We start from the raw sequence: 22,745 nt of genomic DNA on the forward strand, positions 1-22,745 counted from the left end.
GGGGGGGGCGAGTCTGTATGTTTGTCTATGTCTGTCTGTCTGTATGTTTGTCTTTGTCTGTCTGTCTGTCTGTCAGTCAGTCTATATGTTTCTGACTGCACTGTACGTGTCTCTGCCTGTAATGTGTCTGCATGTGTGCTCCTGTCCTGAATTTAAACTTCACTTCCGTATCCTTGTGCTTCTCAACTCTATCCGCAACCGATTAACAATCGAGATTGATGAACGAGGACACGGCCTGACATTTCTCAGAGTACCCCCTCAGTGCCACGCAGTCCGTCGCGTCTCTCTGGCAGACGAAGTTGAGACATTGCGCAAAAGCTCCGAAGGCCTTGACCTCTGCATTGGTGTTGAGGCAATCAACCAAGACTGGTTTTGCCAGCAAGGGAGAGCACTGGGTAAGAGCGGAAGTCTTGTTGGAGCAGTCATCGTAGTACCCTTTGACATGGGCGCACATCAGGTACTCCTCCTCGCTGCAAGTCGAAACATGTTTGATTTGGTTCAGTTCTAGGTATTGATTGTGCGAGATTATGTATACGCTCACACACTCACAAACGCACTCAGGCACGCAAGCACACTCGCATGCACGCGCGGACGTACGAACGCACGCAGAAACACAAACACACACACACACACACACACACGTACCTAAAGTGTGGATGGTTACCTAAGAGGCGGCACTGGGTGTAGTGCCTTTCTAGTGCACTTGCACTACAACAGCACTGGGTGCAGTACTCGCTCCGGCATCGAAGAATTTTGCACTAAAAAATGCACAAAATTTGACCTATTTCGTCGCCTATAGAGGACGGAAAGAATGTCATTTTGAACATTGTTATGACATTCTTTCCGTCAAAAAAGTCAATTTAACGGTGTTAAATGAAGCGACCATCCACACAATTAGGTTGTCATCCAGAGTTTAGGTTGCCATCCACGTGTGGATGGTTGCCTTATGGTGATTTAGGCAACCAAACCTGTGGAAACGGGGGTACACACACACACACACACACACATGCACACACACACCCACACACACACACACACACACACACATACACACACACATACACACACACACACACACACACACTTACAGTTGTTGTTTTGTGTTCTGTTTCAGAACAGAGTAGAGCCCGGCAACGTTCTCGGTCAGTCCAACGGTCACGGCTCGTTGTCCAGGTGACACTTCGTCCTCCACTGTAGAACACAGGGTATTGGGGAACTCGGCAGCTGTGTCCGCGATACGGTCACCCCCAACCTGAAATTGTATTGACATTAATTGTAACAGTGATTGTTATCGGGTGGCCGAGTGGTAACGCACTTGCGCTCGGAAGCGAGAGGTTGCGTGTTCGACCCTGGGTCAGGCCGCAATTTTCTCCCCCCTTTCCTAACCTAGGTGGTGGGTTCAAGTGCTAGTCTTTCGGATGAGACGAAAAACCGAGGTCCCTTCGTGTACACTACATTGGGGTGTGCACGTTAAAGATCCCACGATTGACAAAAGGGTCTTTCCTGGCAAAATTGTATAGGCATAGATAAAAATGTCCACCAAATACCCGTTTGACTTGGAATAATAGGCCGTGAAAGGTGAATGTTCGCCTAATAGGCTTGAAGTTTGCTGGTCGATGTGAATGCGTTATATATTGTGTGTAAACAATGTCTGTTTGTCTGTCTGTCTGTAAAAAAATCCATTTCAAACGGCAGAAATTAATATGTAAAGCGCGGAGAGCACAGTTGTGGTTCGCGCTATATAAGCTCCCCATAATAAAAATTAAAAAATAATAGTTATTGTCATTGTAATAGTGACTGGCACTGTTATAGTGATGGATATAAAACAGTGATTGACATTGTAATAGTCATTGACATTGTAATAGTGACATTGTAATATATATTGACATTGTAATAGTGACATTGAAATAGATATTGACATTGTAATAGATATTGACATTGTGATAGATATTGACATTGTAATAGTGACATTGTAATAGTGATTGACATCGTAATAGTGATTGACATTGTAATGGTGACGTTGAAATAGTGATTGCAATAAAATAGTGATATGCATTGTAATAGTGATTGGCATAATGAAATAGTGACTGACATTGTAATAGTGACTGGCACTGTTATAGCGATGGACATGAAACAGTGACTGACTTTGTAATAGTTATTGACATTGTAATAGTGACATTGTAATAGTGATTGATGTTGTAATAGTGACATTGCATTAGTGACTGAATTAAAATAGTGATAGGCATTGTAATAGTGATTGGCATTCTAATAGTGATTGACATGGGAAAAGTTAATCACATTGTAAGAGTGATTTATATTGTATGTGCAAGGACAACCTGTCTATAACGACTCTTTTTGGATACCTTAGGTATCACAGACCCGTCCAGGCTTTTATGTGTATGTGTGTGTGTGTGGAACTTCTTCTTCTTCTTCTGCGTTCGTGGGCTGAAACTCCCTCGTACACTCGTGTTTTTTGCACGAGTGGAATTTTACGTGTATGACCGTTTTTTACCCCGCCATTTAGGCAGCCATACGCCGTTTTCGGAGGAAGCATGCTGGGTATTTTCGTGTTTCTATAACCCACCGAACTCTGACATGGATTACAGGATCTTTTTCGTGCGCACTTGGTCTTGTGCTTGCGTGTACACACGGGGGTGTTCGGACACCGAGGAGAGTCTGCACACAAAGTTGACTCTGAGAAATAAATCTCTCGCCGAACGTGGGGACGAACTCACGCTGACAGCGGCCAACTGGATACAAATCCAGCGCGCTACCGACTGAGCTACATCCCCGCCCGTGTGTGTGGAACAAAACCATTCTGCCGCTGAGACACTTACCAAAAATTAACAGCCTGGCTGCTTCATGCGCAGAGTGGTGATTTTTCGTTGAATGTATTAATTTCGCAGATTAACATAGGTGACAGTTAGAAAACTCATTCCTCAGAAAAATTCCACTGCACTACTGCATTCTTCGTTCTAGTACACAACTTTATTTTCGTTTTGAAAACAAAAAAAAATCAATTGAAATGGAAAAGAATAATTTTTTCAACAAGACTTAGTGTATTTGTGCACGCTTTCATTTTATTTTGAAATGAGCACTTTTGTGTGCATCGGCCATTTTTTTCTATCAACTGTGCAACCCCCCTCCCCCCCCCCCGTCAACCCCGGCGCCCCCACCCCCCACCCCCCCGCACTCTGCCCTTCCACCTTACCTCGACAGTGACTCCAGGGCGCCGGGACTGAGGAATGCCCTCGGACCGGTTGACAGGCCGGAAGTTAATCTTGGGAGTTGCGTCGCCATCTATGGACAGCTCGGCCATATTGGTGGGGGCGTCATATGTCGCCGAAATTCTGGATGGCAATTTCGCGTCACGTTGCTCGGTCCAGGCTGGTGCGATGTTATCCTGGAGAAGTTTATTTTGGCAGTTTGTAATCAGGTAAAAGTAGATTACATTGAATTCGAACATGAACAAGGCAATAACAAAGTACAACCGTAGATCGGACGTGTGAAACACGAAATTGCGTGAGTATGTGTGCATGCTAAGTTAGTTCAGGTGCACCTGTTGTTTGGCTATTTGCTTTTCTTGGTTGTTCCTTATTTCTTAACTCTTTTGTTAACTCTTTTGTTAACTCTTTTGTGATCTGATAAACAAAGGGAAGAAAGCGCTCTAAATGCATACGACATGACTGTGTAATAGAGTAAGTGAGGGTTATGCGGAACCTGTCTCCTGGCACCTGAGAGAATAGCAAGCATTGAAACGGATCAGATATTTGTATATATATATATATATATGTCTTAGCTTTTGGGATCAACATAATTATTCGGTCTACAGATGATATAAGATCAGATAACTGCATGAAATGTTCCAGATACTGCAACATACTATATTAAACTCATAACAATAAAAAAAATAAAAAAACATTGCTGCAGAATAGCTTACAGGGGGATACTGTACACATTGACAATGACTTCATACACTTTTTTTTCTCATAAAGCTAATTGCGGATCAATTTGTAGTGAAAAATAGTGCAGAGGAAAGAAGAGAGAGAGAGAGAGAGAGAGAGGGGGGGAGAGCGAGAGAGAGAGAGAGAGAGAGAGAGAGAGAGAGAGAGAGAGGGCGAGAGAGAGAGAGAGAGAGAGAGAGAGAGAGAGAGAGAGAGAGAGAGAGAGAGAGAGAGAGAGAGAGAGAGATGGACAGACGTACAGACAGAAGAAGACATGCCTCAGTTTGAAAAGAACTAAATAGTGGTTTTTTATCGGCTGATTAAGAGCTGATCTGCTTGAATCTGGGGCAAACACTGCTCGATCACTGAGCTGTATATACCTCAGTGGCTTTCAACATTGGAAGCAAGCTGATGGCTTCACCGTAAATAACGAAAAAGTGACACACGTACAGTGCGATGGGCACGTATTTGATCGTGGCCGGTTGTGAAGACGCCCTGCGCTTCGCGGAGCTCAGTCCCATCTTCGTTGACCTTGATGAAGGTGATCTTGACCGTGACGAGAGAGACGAAGTATTGACCTCTGATGGACAGCTCCCCGTTTCTGGCCAGAACGTCCACCTCGATGACAGACTTGTTGAACGTTGGAGTCCTGGACATGTTCATCAGAGAGGGAAGTTTGTTTTTAGAGTATTTGCTCGATAATGAAAAATACCAAACAATACTGTACTCACGTGTTAACCGCGAAGATGACACCAATCACAATGTTCCACGTCTCGACCCTAGGGTCCTCCTCGGGAACACAAAACACGAAACAATTGTATTTGCTCGATGTTAACAAGAAAAGCACATGCTTAAGCGACTTACCATTCGTTGGTGTATTACGGTGGATTCCCCCCCCCCCCCCTTTTAAAGACCACTAGATTCCCTCCCTTTTAGGATCCTGATTGTCAGATTTTCTGTTCATAACCCCTGTAACTTTACCACCATTCAAAAAGAAAATGTATTTGCTCCTTGTTTACAAGAAAGGCACATGCTTACGCGACTTATCATCCGTTGATGTATTTCGTACAGTGGACCCCCCCCCCCCCCTTTTTTCAAGACCCCCCGATTGAAGACTCCCTCAGTTTTAGGACCCTAATTTCTCCAATATTCTGTTCATATAACCTCTCTCTCTCTTCCTCTCTCTCTCCCTCCCTCTCTCTCTCTCTCTCTCTCTCTCTCTCTCCCTCTCTCTTTCTCTCTCTCTTCCTCTCTCTCTCTCTCTCTCTCTCTCTCTCTCTCTCTCTCTCTCTCCCTCCCTCTCTCTCTCTCTCTCTCCTTCCTTTTAATACCTGATGTTCCCAGATGTTTATGAGGTCTTACAAATGGGGTTCCATTGACAATGAATCAAAAATATAAAATAATATTGAAGAGAACGTTCACTGCCTACTTACCTGACCAAAACTTGTAGTTTCCATTCATTCTCTGCCTTCTTTTTTCCGGTCGAACGTACAACAGACTCTTTCCAATTACAACGCATCCAATATTACCGACAGAATGGTTCTCTCTCTTAAAGTGCATTGTAAGAAGGGTGCCCGTGTTTGTCCCAATGTGTGAGCGGTGGAAACTGAACGCTATTTTGAGTCTGCTCAACGTAGTGGCATTTTATTTATAATTATATCTTTTTAACTATTAATTCCCATTTCGTCGTAATAATTATGTTCATGTGTTACGTTTCTAGCTCCCTGTCACGCCAAATTGTATACCTTTTTTTTAAATGCGAGGAACAAAATTACGATTTACGGTTCGGGGCGGTGCACTTCTTCTTCTTCTTCTTCTTCTTCTTCCTTCATGGGCTGAAACTCCCACGTTCACACACGTTTTTGCACAAGTGGGTATTCACGTGTATGGCCGTTTTTAACCCGCCATTCTGGCAACATACGCCGATTTCGGGGGAAGCATGCTGGGTATCTTCGTGTTCTATAACCCACCGAACTCTGACATGGATTACAGGATCTTGTCCGTGCACATTTGTCTTGTGCTTGCATGTACACACGAAGGGGGATAAGGCACTAGCAGGTCTGCACATAAGTTGACCGGGAAAATCTCCACCTTTAACCCACCAGGCGGCTACGGCCGGGATTTGAACTCACGACCTTCCGATTAGGAAGCCGACGTCTTAACCACTAAGCCACTGCGCCCGTCGACTTACAATTCAAAAGTGTAACATTTTGTTTCCGAAGAAGCAAAATTGTGCTTTCTGTTGCCATCTGATCTTACAAATTGCCACATAACCAATCATCCAAATTCCCAAGAAAAAGGGTGCACGTGCACCCTGTGGACACCCCCCCCCACACACACACACACACACACACACACACACACACACTCACCCCTGAGTCCGCCTCTGGCTTACGTGGACTTACCCGGATTTGTCCCAATCGTTGACACGCAGTGTAGCCACGCGGTACAGGACACAGGGAATGGGCACAGAGGACCGTTTGCCGTTGAACGTCAACAGATGGGGGTCGCCTGTCACCTCGCAGGTATACGTACCTGGAATTTATTGTACAGTTAGTAATAGTTGAAGAGAGAGAGAGAGAGAGAGAGAGAGAGAGAGAGAGAGAGAGAGAGACAGACAGACAGACAGACAGACAGATAGACAGACAGACAGACAGACAGACAGATGGACAGACAGAATAGGACATTTAAGAGGGGCTCTTACTCGAATAGTCAGCTGAAAGTCCTGACAGAGTTATTTTCGAAAATCGTCTATTAATTCTCTTTGGCCGATTTTCGTCAAAATAATGATGATGCAGGCATATCGTTTGGAAAAAACTTCAACAATTTTCACTTTACCCTGCCACCATTGTTTCTGCTTTTACGGCGTCTGTGGGCATGTTTTGACGTTATCAAGCGACCTGAGTGTATACACTGTTTTGCTTACCTCGAGAGTCGCCGGCTAAATCCTCGTCAATTTCACCATCACCGTCATCATCTGGAAATGATAAGCATTACGGATGCTATTTTGTTGGATATCACTGTAAAATTCGTGCTACTTCATCTAAACACATTGATCTCCAATTTAGTTTTTATTGTTGCTCTTTTTCAAAGGACAGTTAGGCCTAAAAAAAAAATAGGTGTGGTTACGGTAACCCGACCTACCCTATTTTTAGGGGCCGACCCTATAACTTTTTATTACATTTGTCAAAATTTTTTAAAAAACACAAGAAAACGAGTGCAGAAAACGCAATGAAAGCGATAGCGCCCGAGTCGCACACTTATTTCCCTGTCAAGTAGGTTTAATTTGTACACATTAGAAAAAAAAAAGTAAACCAAAAAAAAAAGTGATTGCCTACCTTCCTACCCTATATTTTTTGGCTATGTTACCGTAACCACACCTATTTTTTTTTTTTTGGCCTTAGTAAATAAATTACATAATCTAACATAATTCGCGACAAATCTGCTGTGTGCGTGTTTGCGAAGGGGAGGTACGTAGGGGTTTCATATTTTGTTTTGTTTTTTAAATATAAATTTGCAGATTGACATGTTTAAAAGTGGGAATGTTGCATGGGGTAATGTTCATTTTATTCTGATTTTAATTTCCTCTTTCTTGTCTTCAAAATGAGCTCTAATTCGAAAGAAAAAAGAGAAAAAAGCCATAAATAGTAAGACACTCACCAATGCCATTCAGTTTCTCTTCGTCCACATTGCCGTCACAGTCATTATCAACGATGTCACCCATGTCCGGTTTAGTTTTGGAGCATTCCTGTATTTAACGTCAAGGTTACATCACAGCTGGTATGGCTGCTGTGCATTTTATCCATGTCAAGACAGTAGGCTACGTCAAAATATGAAAGTCGTCACTTTGCCGAGAGAGACGTCATTCATATCATTCCCTACTGTCGAGACATAGATTTAATCCCATATGAGACATCAGCTAGGATGAAACCTGTATAATTATACAAATGTACCATGAGCAAAGCACACACAAACACGTGAAACAAGTGTACATCGGAAAAAATGAAAGTCTGGATAACAGATTTCTTTTTTTCTGAAAATATGGATTGATTATTTCTTGCACAAGGTTACAAATGCAACGAGTCTGTGTGTCTCCAGTCTAGGCAAAAGACTACAGACTCCAGTACAGTCCACATATACTTGTTTGCATCTATGATGTATGCATTGCCATCTTCAGTACAGACATATTTCCACACTAAAACAACAGATGTATCTGTATCGTATACCATTAATGCATGCTAGATAATGTTTTTTCTGTCTTTTTGAATGTCCTCATAATTCTCATGACAATGTCAATCGTTGTGACAATTTTACATTTGAATGTATTCATTTTAATGGACAATAAATGGTTGGTATTGGTATTGGTATTGGTATTGTTATGCTCACATCTACGTCACAAAGCCACTGCCAGGCTCTAGATGTAGCGGTATTGTATATCATTTAAGCATGCTTTATGTATTCATTTTAATGGACAATAAAGTCGTGCTATTGTTATTGGTATCGGTATTGGTATTGGTATTATTATTGGTATTGGTATTGTTAAGATCTCATCTACGTCACAAAGCCACTGCCAGGCTGCGCATGCAGCGGTATTGTATATCATTTAAAGCATGCTTTATGCATTCATGTAAATAGACAATAAAGTGTTGTTATAGTTATTGGTATTGGTATTGGTATTGGCATTGGTATTGGTATTGGTAGTGTTTTTGGTATTATAATATAATAATAACGGGCATTTATAAAGCGCCTTATCAGAAGTTCAAAGCGCGTGACAACAATTATACATGTATACAAAATTCATACAATCACTGTCAGATTCAAACAACACATCATGCACATATCACATCCCCAGACTCTATGCTGAGGAACTATCCGTAATGTTGTTGGAACAAGTGAGTTTTCAAATCGGACTTAAAAGATGAAATGGATGGAGAGTGACGTAATTGAAAGGGGAGTGAATTCCATAACTGAGGGCCATAATACGAAAACGTGCGGAAGCCATGAGCCTTGCGTTTAAAGCGACCTTGACGGAGAAGTCGAGCATCATCAGAAGAACGAAGGGTTCGAGAGGGAGTGTAGAGGGAGACCAGTTCCGAAAGATAGGCAGGTGCCGATTCAGAGATGATATTGTAGCAGAAGCAGGCAGCTTTATACCTAATACTGACAGGAAGCCAGTGAAGTTATTGTCATTGGTATTGTCATTGTCATTGGCATTGGTATTGTTATTGGTATTGGAATTGGTATTGTTATGCTCACATCAACGTTGATGTCAGCCAGACGCAGGCCGGCCAGGTAGGCGTAGGAGTTGACCTTGTACGTCCCCGAGACGAGCGCCATGAAGGTGACGGTGGGGTCATCGTGGAGGAGGGTGTGCGAGCCGTGGGTCACGTTGACCCACAGGTGCACCATGTCGGGGGAACCAAGCACTTCCTGCAAAGGAAAACATTGGTCATTGACTGGGTAACGCGTTTTGTCAATGTCCTCTGCCTTTTACCAAAGGAATCCACACAAAAGTAGACTGCCAACGTTCCAAACATCGGAATAAAAAACAAGTCGCGTAAGGCGAAAATACAATATTTAGTCAAGTAGCTGTCGAACTCACAGAATGAAACTGAACGCAATGCAACGCAGCAAGACCGTATACTCGTGGTCCACCGCTCACGGCATAGGCAGTGAAATTGACAAGAAGAGCGCGCGAGCGGGGTAGTGGTTACGTTACGCTATGCTGCATAGCACGCTTTTCTGTACCTCTCTTCGTTTTAACTTTCTGAGCGTGTTTTTAATCCAAACATATCATATCTATATATTTTTGGAATCAGGAACCGACAAGGAATAAGATGAAAGTGTTTTTAAATTGATTTCGAAAAAAAAAATTTGATAATAATTTTTATATATTTAATTTTCAGAGCTTGTTTTTAATCCGAATATAACATATTTATATGTTTTTGGAATCAGCAAATGATGGAGAATAAGATAAACGTAAATTTGGATCGTTTTATAAATTTTTATTTTTTTTTACAATTTTCCGATTTTTAATGACCAAAGTCATTAATTAATTTTTAAGCCACCAAGCTGAAATGCAATACCGAACCCCGGGCTTCGTCGAAGATTACTTGACCAAAATTTCAACCAATTTGGTTGAAAAATGAGGGCGTGACAGTGCCGCCTCAACTTTCACGAAAAGCCGGATATGACGTCATCAAAGACATTTATCAAAAAAATTAAAAAAACGTATGGGGATATCAATCCCAGGAACTCTCATGTCAAATTTCATAAAGATCGGTCCAGTAGTTTGGTCTGAATCGCTCTACACGCACGCACACACACACATACACACACACACACACACATACACCACGACCCTCGTTTCGATTCCCCCTCGATGTTAAAATATTTAGTCAAAACTTGACTAAATATAAAAAACAAGAATGGGGGAACCAAGCACACCCTGCAACAGAAAACAAGTGGTCGTCTTTTACATAAGGAAACCAAAAACAGATAGGAGTGCCAACGTTCCAAAATTCGGAATAAGAAAAAAGAAGAAAAAAGAAATGGGGAAACCAAGCACATCCTGCAACGGAAAACAGTGGTCATGCATTCAATGGGTCTATAGCGTTTTGTCAGTTTTGATTTGTGTCTCATTCGCCTTTTACCGAAGGAAATCAAAAACAGATAGGAGTGCCAACGTTCCAAAATTCGGAATAAAAAAAGAAGAAAAAAGAAATGGAGAAACCAAGCACATCCTGCAAGAAAAAAACAAGTGGTCATTCATTGACTGGGTTGAGTGTTTTGGTTGTTTTGATGTGTGTCTCCGTTGCCTTTTACCAAAGGAATTCAAAAACAGATTGACTGCCGAAGTTCCAAAATTTGGAATTTTTAAAAATACAAGAATGGGGGAACCAAGCACATCCTGCGACAAAACAAAGTGGTCATGCATTGGCTGGGTCTAGCGTTTTGGCTGTTTTGACTTGTGTTTCCTTTGCCTTTAACCAAAGGAATCCAAAAACAGCTGGACTGCCAACATTGAAAAATTCGGAATAAAAAAAAAAACAAGAATGGGGGAACCAAGCACATCCTGCATCAAAAAGCAGTTTTCATTGACTGGGTCTAGCGTTTTGTCTGTTTTGATTTGTGTCTCCTTTGCCTTTTACAAATGTAATCCAACAACAAATTGACTGCCAAAGTTCCAAAATTCGGAATAGAAAAACAACAAGAATGGGGGAACCAAGCACATCCTGCATCAAAAAGCAGTGGTTATTGACTGGGTCTAGCGTTTTGCTCTTTTGATTTGTGTCTCCTTAATTTTGCCTTTTACCAAAGGAATCCAACAACAAATTGACTGCCAAAGTTCCAAAATTCGGAATAGAAAAACAACAAGAATGGGGGAACCAAGCACATCCTGCAACAGAAAACAGTGGTCATTGATTGGGTCGAGTGTTTTGGCTGTTTTAATTTGATAGACTGTTTCAACGTTCAAGAATTCAGAATAAAAAAACAACAAGAATGGTGATGTATTAGAACATTTAATTTATGACAAAAGTCATGTGTTTGTAATGTTGTTTTTTCCATAAACTAAACGTTCAAATTACTTAACATTCTTGATTTTGTGTATCCTTTTACCAAAGTGCTGTTGCAAACTATGTTGTAGATTTTATATTTGGTGTTGCCTACACTACCCCCGCCCCCCTACTCACCCCGGACAATATTTTTAACTTTTTGCAAGAAATGTAAATTATTGACTGTCAAAATAATAATCCGAGTTGGATTGAACCTTCGACCTGTTACTATGATACGCCATAAATGTGAATACTTTTATAAGGCTGGTCGAGAACAAAACACAGAATAAGTTCGATACCGAATCGGTCACGGATGACCCAGCTGGGTTTTTGAGACCGAAAAAACACACATTAAAAAATCAAACAACCAACCAATTAACCAACCAACAATCCTACCCCCCTCCCCCCCATACCCCTCCCCTACCTCCAATCTGTCCCAGCAGCTAAGCTCACCTTTTGTTCTATCCACTCGATGTTCCTGTCTCCGTCCAGCTGTAGTCCCCCCACCTTGCTCTTTGCGATGACCACAGAGACCTTGTTGTTGAACTCGTTGCCTTTTGGATCCCTGACGGAAGACCAGGTGTAGTCAGCGGCGTACTGGGCCTTGGGGATAATGATGGACATGGCAGGGTCACCAAAGTTGGCACCGTCGTTGGGGCCTCGCCAAGTCTTGGCAAACAGGTTCACGCTGACAGGTTTGTCTGAGATCAGAGTCTGGTAGTGTCCTGTAGGGATGTCTAGTTCCTGTGGAACCACAAGAGTTTGTATCAAAAAGCGCCGGTCGTTTGAAGTACAATGTATAATCATAAAAATGCGGATATTTATATTGCGCACATTCTAAAACAGTTCTAAGCGCCTCAGTCACAAAAGCATTCGTGAATAAATTATTCTGTACAGAATTCTAAATCAAATGATATCTTACTGACAAGTGAATATAGCAGTAGTAATACTACAGTCAGAATAAAGAAGTAGGATACTCCAATCGACCAGCGCTTTGATACAAGTTCCTGTGTGTTGAACCAGTCAATTGACTGAAGGCACACTCCTTCGTCCGCACTGGACATAACAGACTAAACCATCAATATGGCCACAAAGCTGAAGCTAGTTTCCTCCCCCCTATGTCCGCAGGGCCGGACCAAGTTCGTTTGAGGGGGGGGGGGGGGTTCCAACTGAAGGCAGGGATCCAAAGTCCACATTATTTTTCTCTGAGAGGTACATTGGATGGCCAGGGGGGGGGGGGGGTTCCGGAACCCCAGGAAACCCCCCCCCCCCCCAGATCCGGCCCTGTGTCCGTGTGGCAAGAATCAGACAGCAGAGCACATCCTGCAGGCTTGTCCATACCACAGTGCTCTGAGGGACACCACCTGGCCAGAGGAGACAGCGCTACAAAAGAAGCTATACGGCCCCAAAGAGGACTTGGAGAGGACAGCACGTTTCGCCCTGCAGTCCGGACTGACGATCTAACAGCGAACGACAAGAAGAAGAAGAAAACATGTCGGCTCTCCGTCTCAGTTGTGGCCAGGCTAGTAGTGCATGGGACAAGACCATCCCTCCACTTGGTCACATACCTAACATTAACAGCCCCGGGTGTTACATGGGACAAGACCATCCCTCCACTTGGTCTTATACCTAACATTAACAGCCCCGGGTGTTACATGGGACAAGACCATCCCTCCACTTGGTCACATACCTAACATTAACAGGCCGAGTGTTCTCTGTACACAGCGGGAATGTTGTGTGTGAAATTATTTCGTAAAAAACAATGGTGGCATTTTAAGGAACTAATTTATCTTCAAGATAATTTTAGTGATATCACCACTTTGGCACGTAAAAGACTTCGGTTATTCTGCCAGAAGTACAGGTGGCTGATAACACCTAACTACGCACACACCTTCGTAGCGCGACTCTTTTTGTTGCTAGCGTTCCGCTTGAAAGAAGCAAATCAAATTTCTGGAAAATAAGGCCTGGGTTGTTTTTTTAAATTAGGCCTTATTTCTTTCAAGACATATTTTTCTGATTTTTGACCCTTTGTACCTAAGATAATGTCGCGCGTCGACATGACCATTTTCAAAAGTTTGAGTTGCAGACGAACCCCACTTTTAAAACCTTCAAAAATCTGAGAAAAGCAGGTCTTAAAAAGGAGGGAGTCTTGATACGGGGTTAATTAACTGAACTCATAAACAGAAAATCTTATAAAAAATAAAATAAAAATCTTAAGAGGGCCTTAAATGGGCGGTTGTGGTGAGGTTATGCCCCTTCTTTCTTTCGGCTGGTAACAGGCGGAACCTCGCGGCAAGATCACACGAGAAAGAAGAAAAAAAACGTGCATTGGTCCCAAATAGCTTGTCGCTTTGGTAACAGTTCGTGTGTAAGTCGTGCATTGTATACAGTAAAAAGACAATGGTAACAGGCGGAACCTCGCGGCAAGATGACACAGGAGTTGTCTCGCGTTATCACCCCAGAAGCGCTCATTGGGGGGGGTCTTAAAAGGGGGGGGGGTTCTCATTTAGCTCTGACAGGGGACCATTGACTCACCAAGAAGTTGCCAGCCTTGCTGATAGTGTAGGACGAGCTGTTGTAGAGGGAAACCACAGTGTCGTTCTCAGACGATACGATCCTGTAGATGTCGCCCACCGACCTGTCTGGGGTGCTGATCAGGATGAAGGTCTTGCCCCACGTGTTGACCGGCATCAGCATCTCCGTCAGGTGATCCGCGCTATTGTTGTTCCGCGATCCTTGAACGAACAATGAAAAATGAATAACAGAACATCAGCATCTCCGTCAGATGATCAGCGCTATTGTTGTTCCGCGATCCTTGAACGAACAATGAAAAATGAATAACAGAACATCAGCATCTCCGTCAGGTGATCCGCGCTATTGTTGTTCCGCGATCCTTGAACGAACAATGAAAAATGAATAACAGAACATCAGCATCTCCGTCAGGTGATCAGCGCTATTGTTGTTCCGCGATCCTTGAACGAACAATGAAAAATGAATAACAGAACATCAGCATCTCCGTCAGGTGATCAGCGCTATTGTTGTTCCGCGATCCTTGAACGAACAATGAAAAATGAATAACAGAACATCAGCATCTCCGTCAGGTGATCAGCGCTATGGTTGTTCCGCGATCCTTGAACGAACAATGAAAAATGAATAACAGAACATCAGCATCTCCGTCAGGTGATCAGCGCTATTGTTGTTTCGCGATCCTTGAACGAACAATGAATAATGAATAACAGAACAATCAGCATCTCCGTCAGGTGATCAGTGCTATTGTTGTTCCGCGATCCGTGAACGAACAATAAAAAATGAAGAGAAAACAACAAGAATGGTTAGGTTATGCAACGTTGAAGTAAACATAAAAATGAATAACAGAACATCATCATCTCAGTCAGGTGACCGGTGCTATTGTTGTTCCGCGATCCATGAACGAACAATAAACAAGTCGCGTAAGGCGAAATTACTACATTTAGTCAAGCTGTGGAACTCACAGAATAAAATTGAACGTAGTCCGCAGCTAGTGCAAAAGGCAGTGAAAGTGACGAGCCTGTTTGGCGCGGTAGCGGTTGCGCTGTGCTTCATAGCACGCTTTACTGTACCTCTCTTCGTGTTAACTTTCTGAGCGTGTTTTTAATCCAAACATATCATATCTATATGTTTTTGGAATCAGGAACCGACAAGGAATAAGATGAAAGTGTTTTTAAATTGATTTCGAAAATTTAATTTTGATCATAATGTTTAATTTTTTTTAATTTTCAGAGCTTGTTTTTAATCCAAATATAACATATTTATGTGGTTTTGGAATCAGAAAATGATGAAGAATAAGATGAACGTAAATTTGGATCGTTTTATAAACATTTTTTTTTTACAATTTTCAGATTTTTAATGACCAAAGTCATTAATTAATTTTTCAGCCACCAAACTGAAATGCAATACCGAAGTCCGACATTTGTCGAAGATTGCTTGGCCAAAATTTCAATCAATTTGATTGAAAAATGAGGGTGTGACAGTGCCGACTCAACTTTTACAAAAAGCCGGATATGACGTCATCAAAGACATTTATCGAAAAAAAGAAAAAATGTCCGGGGATATCATACCCAAAAACTCTCATGTCAAATTTCATAAAGATCGGTCCAGTAGTTTACTCTGAATCGCTCTACACACACACACATACACACATACACACATACACACATACACCATGACCCTCGTCTCGATTTCCGCTCTATGTTAAAACATTTAGTCAAAACTTGACTAAATGTAAAAATGAAGAGAAAACAACACGAAAGGTTAGGTTATGCAACGTTGAGGTAAACATAAACATGAATAACAGAACATCAGCATCTCAGTCAGGTGACCGGTGCTATTGTTGTTCCGCGATCCGTGAACGATGAATGAAAACAAAATGATGAAAAAAGGAAGGTTAGGTGATTCAACGTTTAATGAGCGCTTCTGGGGTGATAACGCGAGACAACTCCTGTGACCTTGCTGCGAGGTGGCGCCAGTTACCAGCCGAAAGAAAGAAGGGGCATAACCTCACCAGAACCGACCATTGTCTGTTTACCGTATAAAATGCACGAATTACACACGAACTGTTACCAAACCGATATGCTATTTGGGACCAATGCAAGTTTTTTTTCTTTCTCGTGTGATCTTGCCGCGAGGTGGCGCCAGTTACCAGCCAAAAGAAAGAGGGGGCATAACCTCACCAGAACCGCCCATTAATCATAAAAATTAATAACAGAACATCAGTATCTCAGTCAGGTGACTGGTGCTATTGTTGTGCGGCGATTCTTGAACGAAGAATGACCAAAAAAAGAAAAAAATGGAAGGTTAGGTGATTCAACGTTTAATTGAACACAAACAAAATTACAGAACAGTAGCGCTATTATGAACAAGAGGCGAAGCCTTCAAGGCTCACGTAAGAAATCGACAAACAGTAACACAAACTCAATCACTCCGTCACACATACACACACACACACACACACACACACACACACACACACACACACACACACACACACACACACACACACACACACACACACACAGTAAGCATAGGTGAAACTATGCAAGAAAGCGAGACCCTGGATCTGCCAAGAAGTCTCGGCCCGCTCACAATAACAATGACCGAGACTTTCAGTAATTCCTTTGCGTGACGTCTAACCCTCTTACGTCATAATGTGACGTCTTCAAATAGTTTCTATCACACACGTCGAACACTTTTGACCGAGACTGACGTAATCCATAGACTCGGAAATGTTAAAGTTTCTACCACAGACATACACACACACGCACACACGCACACACGCACGCACAAACGCACGCACAGACAGACAAAGTTACGATCGCATAGGCTACACTTACGTGAGCCAATAAAACAAGTCGCTATTGTTGTTCGGCGACCCTTTAACGAATCAAAGAAAAAAACAAGAAAGGTTAGGTCATGCGACGTTTTATTAAACACAAATATTAATAACAGAATAATAGCACTGCTGTTTCCCATTGTCCATTGAACGAAAAATAAAACATGTCGCATAAAGCGATATCAAAACTTTCAGTTTAGACCTCAAACTAAGAGACCGATACAGAAAACTGAGGATCAGTCATCACCGAGACTACTACAGCCTGGCTAGATGGAACACGTAAACCGAGACGGGTTGAGCTGGTCTGGACAAAGCTTGCCAACACAGAAACTAATTTGCATAAATCTGTGTTCTTTTCATCACATTTTTTAGGGTAAACATAACATGTCTACATGCGCCCCGCTTTTCTTAACGACTTCTTCATATTTTTGGATGCAAGAAATGATGAAGAATAACATTAAATCAGTTTTGAATTTGTTGTTAAAATTACTGTTTTAGTCAGAATTCTTAAAATGTTCAACAAATCTATCAGTTATTTCAAAGCTTCCAAGCAGGATTGCAATGCCATAGTCCGGACCGGTGTAACACGAAATTTTTACTCCACGAAAAATTTACTCCGGAGTAAAAATTTCGTACGAAATTCTTACTCCGAGTAAATTTTTCGTTCGAGAAAAGATCTCCCCAAGGCACGAAAAAATTACTCCCTCCACGAAATTTTTACTCCCCATTTTTTTTACTTCCAGTAAAAAATTTTGTACGCTAAAATGGGATGCGGGCGAAGGGATAATGTCAATAATGTGATCTCGCGCAAACGAATGTCGCGCTACCCGCCCTCCACCCCTTCCACCACCAAGACTAACAGGGGACACGGGAGTATACATTTCGTACACCTGGCATGGGAAGTTAAATTGCTCGTGTTAGGGTGAAGTAATTAATCGTTTTTTTATTCGTCAGGGGAGTAACGTTTGTGTACGAAATGTTTACTCGGAACTCACCTGTCATGGGGAGTAATTTTTCGTGTAATGGGGGGAGTGCTTTTTTCGTAAAGGGAGTAACATTTTCGTACGAAATTTTTACTCCGGAGTAAAAATCTCGTGGGAGTAATTTTCTCGTGTTACACCGGGTCAAAAAGTATTTGACCAAATAACAATAGGGTCGGCACAGTGCGGCCTCAACTATTTGTGTAAATGCCGGCCATGACGTCATCAAAGGGATTAAAGGAAAAAAACTATAGGTATATGATCTGGAAGCATTCACTTGCAAAATTGTATAAGCATCTGTCGGGTTGATATTTGGGCATCGCTGCATTTGCACACACACAGACACACACACTCACACACACACATGTGTGGAAAAATCAGTTTACTTTTAATGTGAAAAGGTTAAAATATGTTATATGTCAAAAACTGGAACTCCAATATATACAATTCTGGAAAGGTCAAATAAGAAGTTCATCAAAGTTAAATTTTTATCAAAGAATAGTAACAAATTATAAAACGGAACCATATCTGTTATGCATAAAACAAAGAAAATATAAACTAAGAATAAGTGCCCACGACCTGAAAATTGAAACTGGTAAATACAGCAATACACATAGGGAATAGATTATGTGAAACATGTGGAGTAATAGAAGATGAAATACATTTTCTAGATAACTGCACAGAAAACAACCAATTACGAAAATCTTTCATGAGTAAAATTAATCGACCTTTATATTCATATGATGTACCAAGTCAACTTTTGCAAGTAGACAATGTACAAACTAACTTGGGAGAATTTGTATATAATTGCTTCCCCCCCAAAAAGAAACAATGATATCATTTGGTTATTTATCTTCCCGTGTCTTATGAACACTACGTTTCATGACAATAAAGTTTATTCGTATTCGTATTATTCGTATTCGTATTCGTATTGACACACACACACACACACACACACACACACACACACACACACACACACACACACACACACACACACACACACACACACACACACACACACACACGCTGTTGGGGTCTATGTCGACCAAAAGAATGGGATTCACTGTAGGTCGAGTTCCTGTAGGTGGATTCTCTGTATACCTAAGACTTTAAAATTGGCAATCTTGTATACAGGGAATACCACAGGGTGTAGTTCCTTTAGCGTTTTGCTAACATCAATGAAAGTCACGTGATGCTTAGGCCAAAAAAAATAATAGGTGTGGTTACGGTAACATAGCCACAAAAAATAGGGTAGGAAGGTATAGGCAATCACTTTTTTTTTTTTTACTTTTTTTTCTAATGTGTACAAATTAAACCTACTTGACAGGGAAATAAGTGTGCGACTCGGGCGCTTTCGCTTTCATTGCGTTTTCTGCACTCGTTTACTTGGGTTTTTTGGGGTATTTTTTTGACAAATGTAATAAAAAGTTATAGGGTCGGCCCCCAAAAATAGGGTAGGTCGGGTTACCGTAACCACACCTATTTTTTTTTTAGGCCTTAGCGACATCGTTAGAATTTGATGTTTTTCGATCTTTTTTTGATATTTCTTAGAAATTCGAGTATGGTTTGCAAGTTTTATTGAAAAACTGCACCCTGTGGGATTCCCTGTATACTAGATTGCCAATTTTAAAGTCTTAGGTATACAGGGAATCCACCTACAGGAACTCGACCTACAGGGAATCCCACTCTTTTGGTCGACATAGACCCCATCGGCCACACACACACACACACACACACACACACACATACACACAACCACCACCAACACCAATACCACCCTTGTCTCGATCCCCAGTCGTTCTAAAAACATTTAGCGAAAATATGCCAAAATATCAAATATGAAACAAACCTTGAACGGAAACCTTCTTGTTGCCACTGACAACGCTGACGGGCTTGGAAGACGTAATGTGGACGCCTGTGTAGTCTGCCTTAACCGATCTCTCACCCAAGGCGTGAAAAGTCTCGTACTTATCCAAGGTCAAGGTCAATGTGTCTCCGCTCCTGGTGTGAAAAACACGTCATCCAAGGATAAGGATTTCACACATTATGGCAAGGATAAGGATGGTACGTGCATGTCCTAGAGACCAAAACAATAATAACTTGGTATTCATATGGCGCAAATCTTGACATAGTTCTAAGACCCTTACAAAAAGAATCATTCAAAAAATTCAACACAAATAAACAAATACAAAGTAATGTACCCGATTGACATTTGAAGAAACAAAACAATTCCTCTCCATTACAACTGCAAACGTCGTTGCGTATGCTTTTTTTTTTAACATTTAGTCAAGTTTTGACTACATGTGTTAACATAGAGGGGGGATCGAGATGAGGGTAGTGCAGGGCCGGACCAAATGAGTTGTAAGGGGGGGTTCCTCCTTTTTTGGGGGGGCAAATCAGCGAAGTGGCGAAGCCACAAGCGCGCGCCTGCTTTGCAGGCGCGCGAACTAGGGGGATCCGGGGGCATGCTCCCCCGGAAGATTTTTTAAAAACGGTTAAAATCTGTGCAATCTGGTGCATCCTGGGCCTTGTTTTGAGGGTTAAGAGCAGCATTGTTTTGGTGCTAAAACTAGTAAAAAAACAAAAACACTCAAAGCAAGGTACATGCTTTTTCCAGGGGTGGGGTTCCGGCCCTGTAGTGGTGTGTGTGTGTGTGTGTGTGTGTGTGTGTGTGTGTGTGTGTGTGTGTGTGTGTGTGTGTGTGTGTGTGTGTGTGTGTGTGTGTGTGTGTGTGTGTGTGTGTGTGCGTGCGTGTGTGTGTATAAAGTGATTCCGAGAAAACTACTGAACCGATCTTCATGAAACTTCACATGAGAGTTCCTGAGTATAATATCCCCAGACTTTTTTTTCATTTGTTTGATAAATGTCTTTGATGACGTCATATCCGGCTTTTTGTGAAAGTTGAGGCAGCACTGTCACGCTCTCAGTTTTGAACCAAATCGGTCGACATTTTGGTCAAGTAATTTTCGAAGCCCGGACTTTGGTATTGCATTTCAGCTTGGAGGCTTAAAAATTAATTGATGAGTTTGCTCATTAATTAAAGTTGTCATTAAAATCGATTTTTTTGCAAACAAATCTAAGATTGATTGCATTGTATTCCTCGTCTTCTCCTGAATTCAAAAATATATAGATATGTTATGTTTACTCTAAAAATGTGCTCAGAATGAAAGAAAATAGGTTCAGTAAGTACTACGGACGCGTGCTTCGCGGCGGCGAGCGTGACCCGTCTCGGTCTTCGGTATGGTTATTCGAGACTACCTGAATGTAGTCTCGGCGATGATTGTTTTGTGGCGTTGATATTGACTGAATGTTTTGGCTCACGTAAGTGTAGCCTATGCGATGCTAACTTCTGTCTGTCTGTGTGTGCGTGCGTGCGTGCGTGCGTGCGTGCGTGCGTGCGTGCGTGCGTATGTATGTATGTCTGTGGTAGAAACTTTAACATTTGACTGAACACCGAAATACTAATTTTACCTGGTTATTATCCAAGCAACAGCTTCACAATATTGAAGCAATGATCAACATTTCGTCGGCACGTATGTAGTTAAAGTGTGAATCCAAAGAAAACGGGTGGTGGGGGGGGGGGGGGGTTTGGGGGGGTAAAAACAGGTGACTGGTTTGTGTCGTGTGTGGTATGTAGACCAGGTCAGGGGTCAAGGTTAGGTCAGATCGCGTGAAGAATTGTGGTATAGATACAGTTATCACCGAGCTGCAGTTCGCCGATTCGGAGAAGACGATTTCACATTGTTCGGTTTCGTAGCTCCAGGAAAATAGATAAAGAAGATAACAAAGGAGATTTCCTACAGGTTAATCTGCACAGCGTGTTTCCAGTGTCTGCGTAAGTAAAGTAGGCTACAGACAGACAGATCTAGATCTAGTGTCTCGCACTCTTGCACCGTGTCACCTAGTATGCTTACTGTGTGTGTGTATGTGTGACGGAGTGATTGAGTTTGTGTTACTGTTTGTCGATTTCTTACGTGAGCCTTGAAGGCTTCGCCTCTTGTTTTATATCGCTTCGAGCGACTTGTTTTTAAATGCTCTCATTCCTCGTGAACGCTTGAACAGATCTTAGTTTGTACATTCCATTGAACACGCACATGAAGTTAACGGAACGAAATTATTGCATTTCACCGCGATGTGACTTCAGTTTTAAAACATAACCACGGTACTTACTGACCGGCAGGTTGGCCTAGTGGTAAGGCGTCCGCCCCGTGATCGGGGGGTCGTGGGTTCGAACCCCGGCCGGGTCATACCTAAGACTTTAACATTGGCAATCTAGTGGCTGCTCCGCCTGGCGTCTGGCATTATGGGGTTAGTGCTAGGACTGGTTGGTCCGGTGTCAGAATAATGTGACTGGGTGAGACATGAAGCCTGTGCTGCGACTTGTCTTGTGTGTGGCGCACGTTAGTCAAAGCAGCGCCGCCCTGATATGGCCCTTCGTGGTCGGCTGGGCGTTAAGCAAACAAACAAACAAACAAACAAACAAACAAACGGTCTTACTGTCTGTCTGTACAGTTTGGTACCTTGCAATTTGAATTCGGGACACTATACGTGATTTGTATTGTTGACCAAAAAAGGACATTTTGCACAAATCGAGACCGTCAGTGTTCCTCCGAGTCATGAACAATGACTATCGAGATCGTTGCAAAATGTCCTATTTTGGTTAAAAAAACAAAAACAATTAACATTTGTATGTATCGATCGATTTAAGTAAGAATTCCTTGTATGTATTGAGGGATACATGTTTATGGATTAAAAGTCCCACAATGATGTGCATGGCAAAATTAAAAAGACAAAATTCCAAAAAACATTTACGCACACCAAAATGTTTTACGCACACGTATAGTCTCAGTTAGCCGCCAAAGTATGCGTTTTTGTTGGACTCTGACGTCACATG

At 42.0% G+C, this 22,745-nt stretch overlaps 1 protein-coding gene across 1 annotated transcript; it reads right to left on the minus strand.

Moving 5' to 3' along the window:
• Positions 1–7: 7 nt before the first annotated feature.
• LOC138955447 (IgGFc-binding protein-like) lies at positions 8–19,852 on the minus strand (the record flags this gene model as incomplete). The annotated part of the gene is given in 11 exon segments (XM_070327053.1): positions 8–470; positions 1,089–1,252; positions 3,212–3,403; positions 4,395–4,593; positions 6,350–6,479; positions 6,871–6,921; positions 7,605–7,692; positions 9,201–9,374; positions 11,954–12,244; positions 14,036–14,235; positions 19,701–19,852. Coding segments are annotated over 11 exon segments (1,909 nt in total), but the record flags the coding sequence as incomplete, so codon positions are not given.
• Positions 19,853–22,745: the final 2,893 nt, after the last annotated feature.

This window comes from Littorina saxatilis, unplaced genomic scaffold (genome assembly GCF_037325665.1).
Source record: "Littorina saxatilis isolate snail1 unplaced genomic scaffold, US_GU_Lsax_2.0 scaffold_1641, whole genome shotgun sequence".
Taxonomy (NCBI): domain Eukaryota; kingdom Metazoa; phylum Mollusca; class Gastropoda; order Littorinimorpha; family Littorinidae; genus Littorina; species Littorina saxatilis.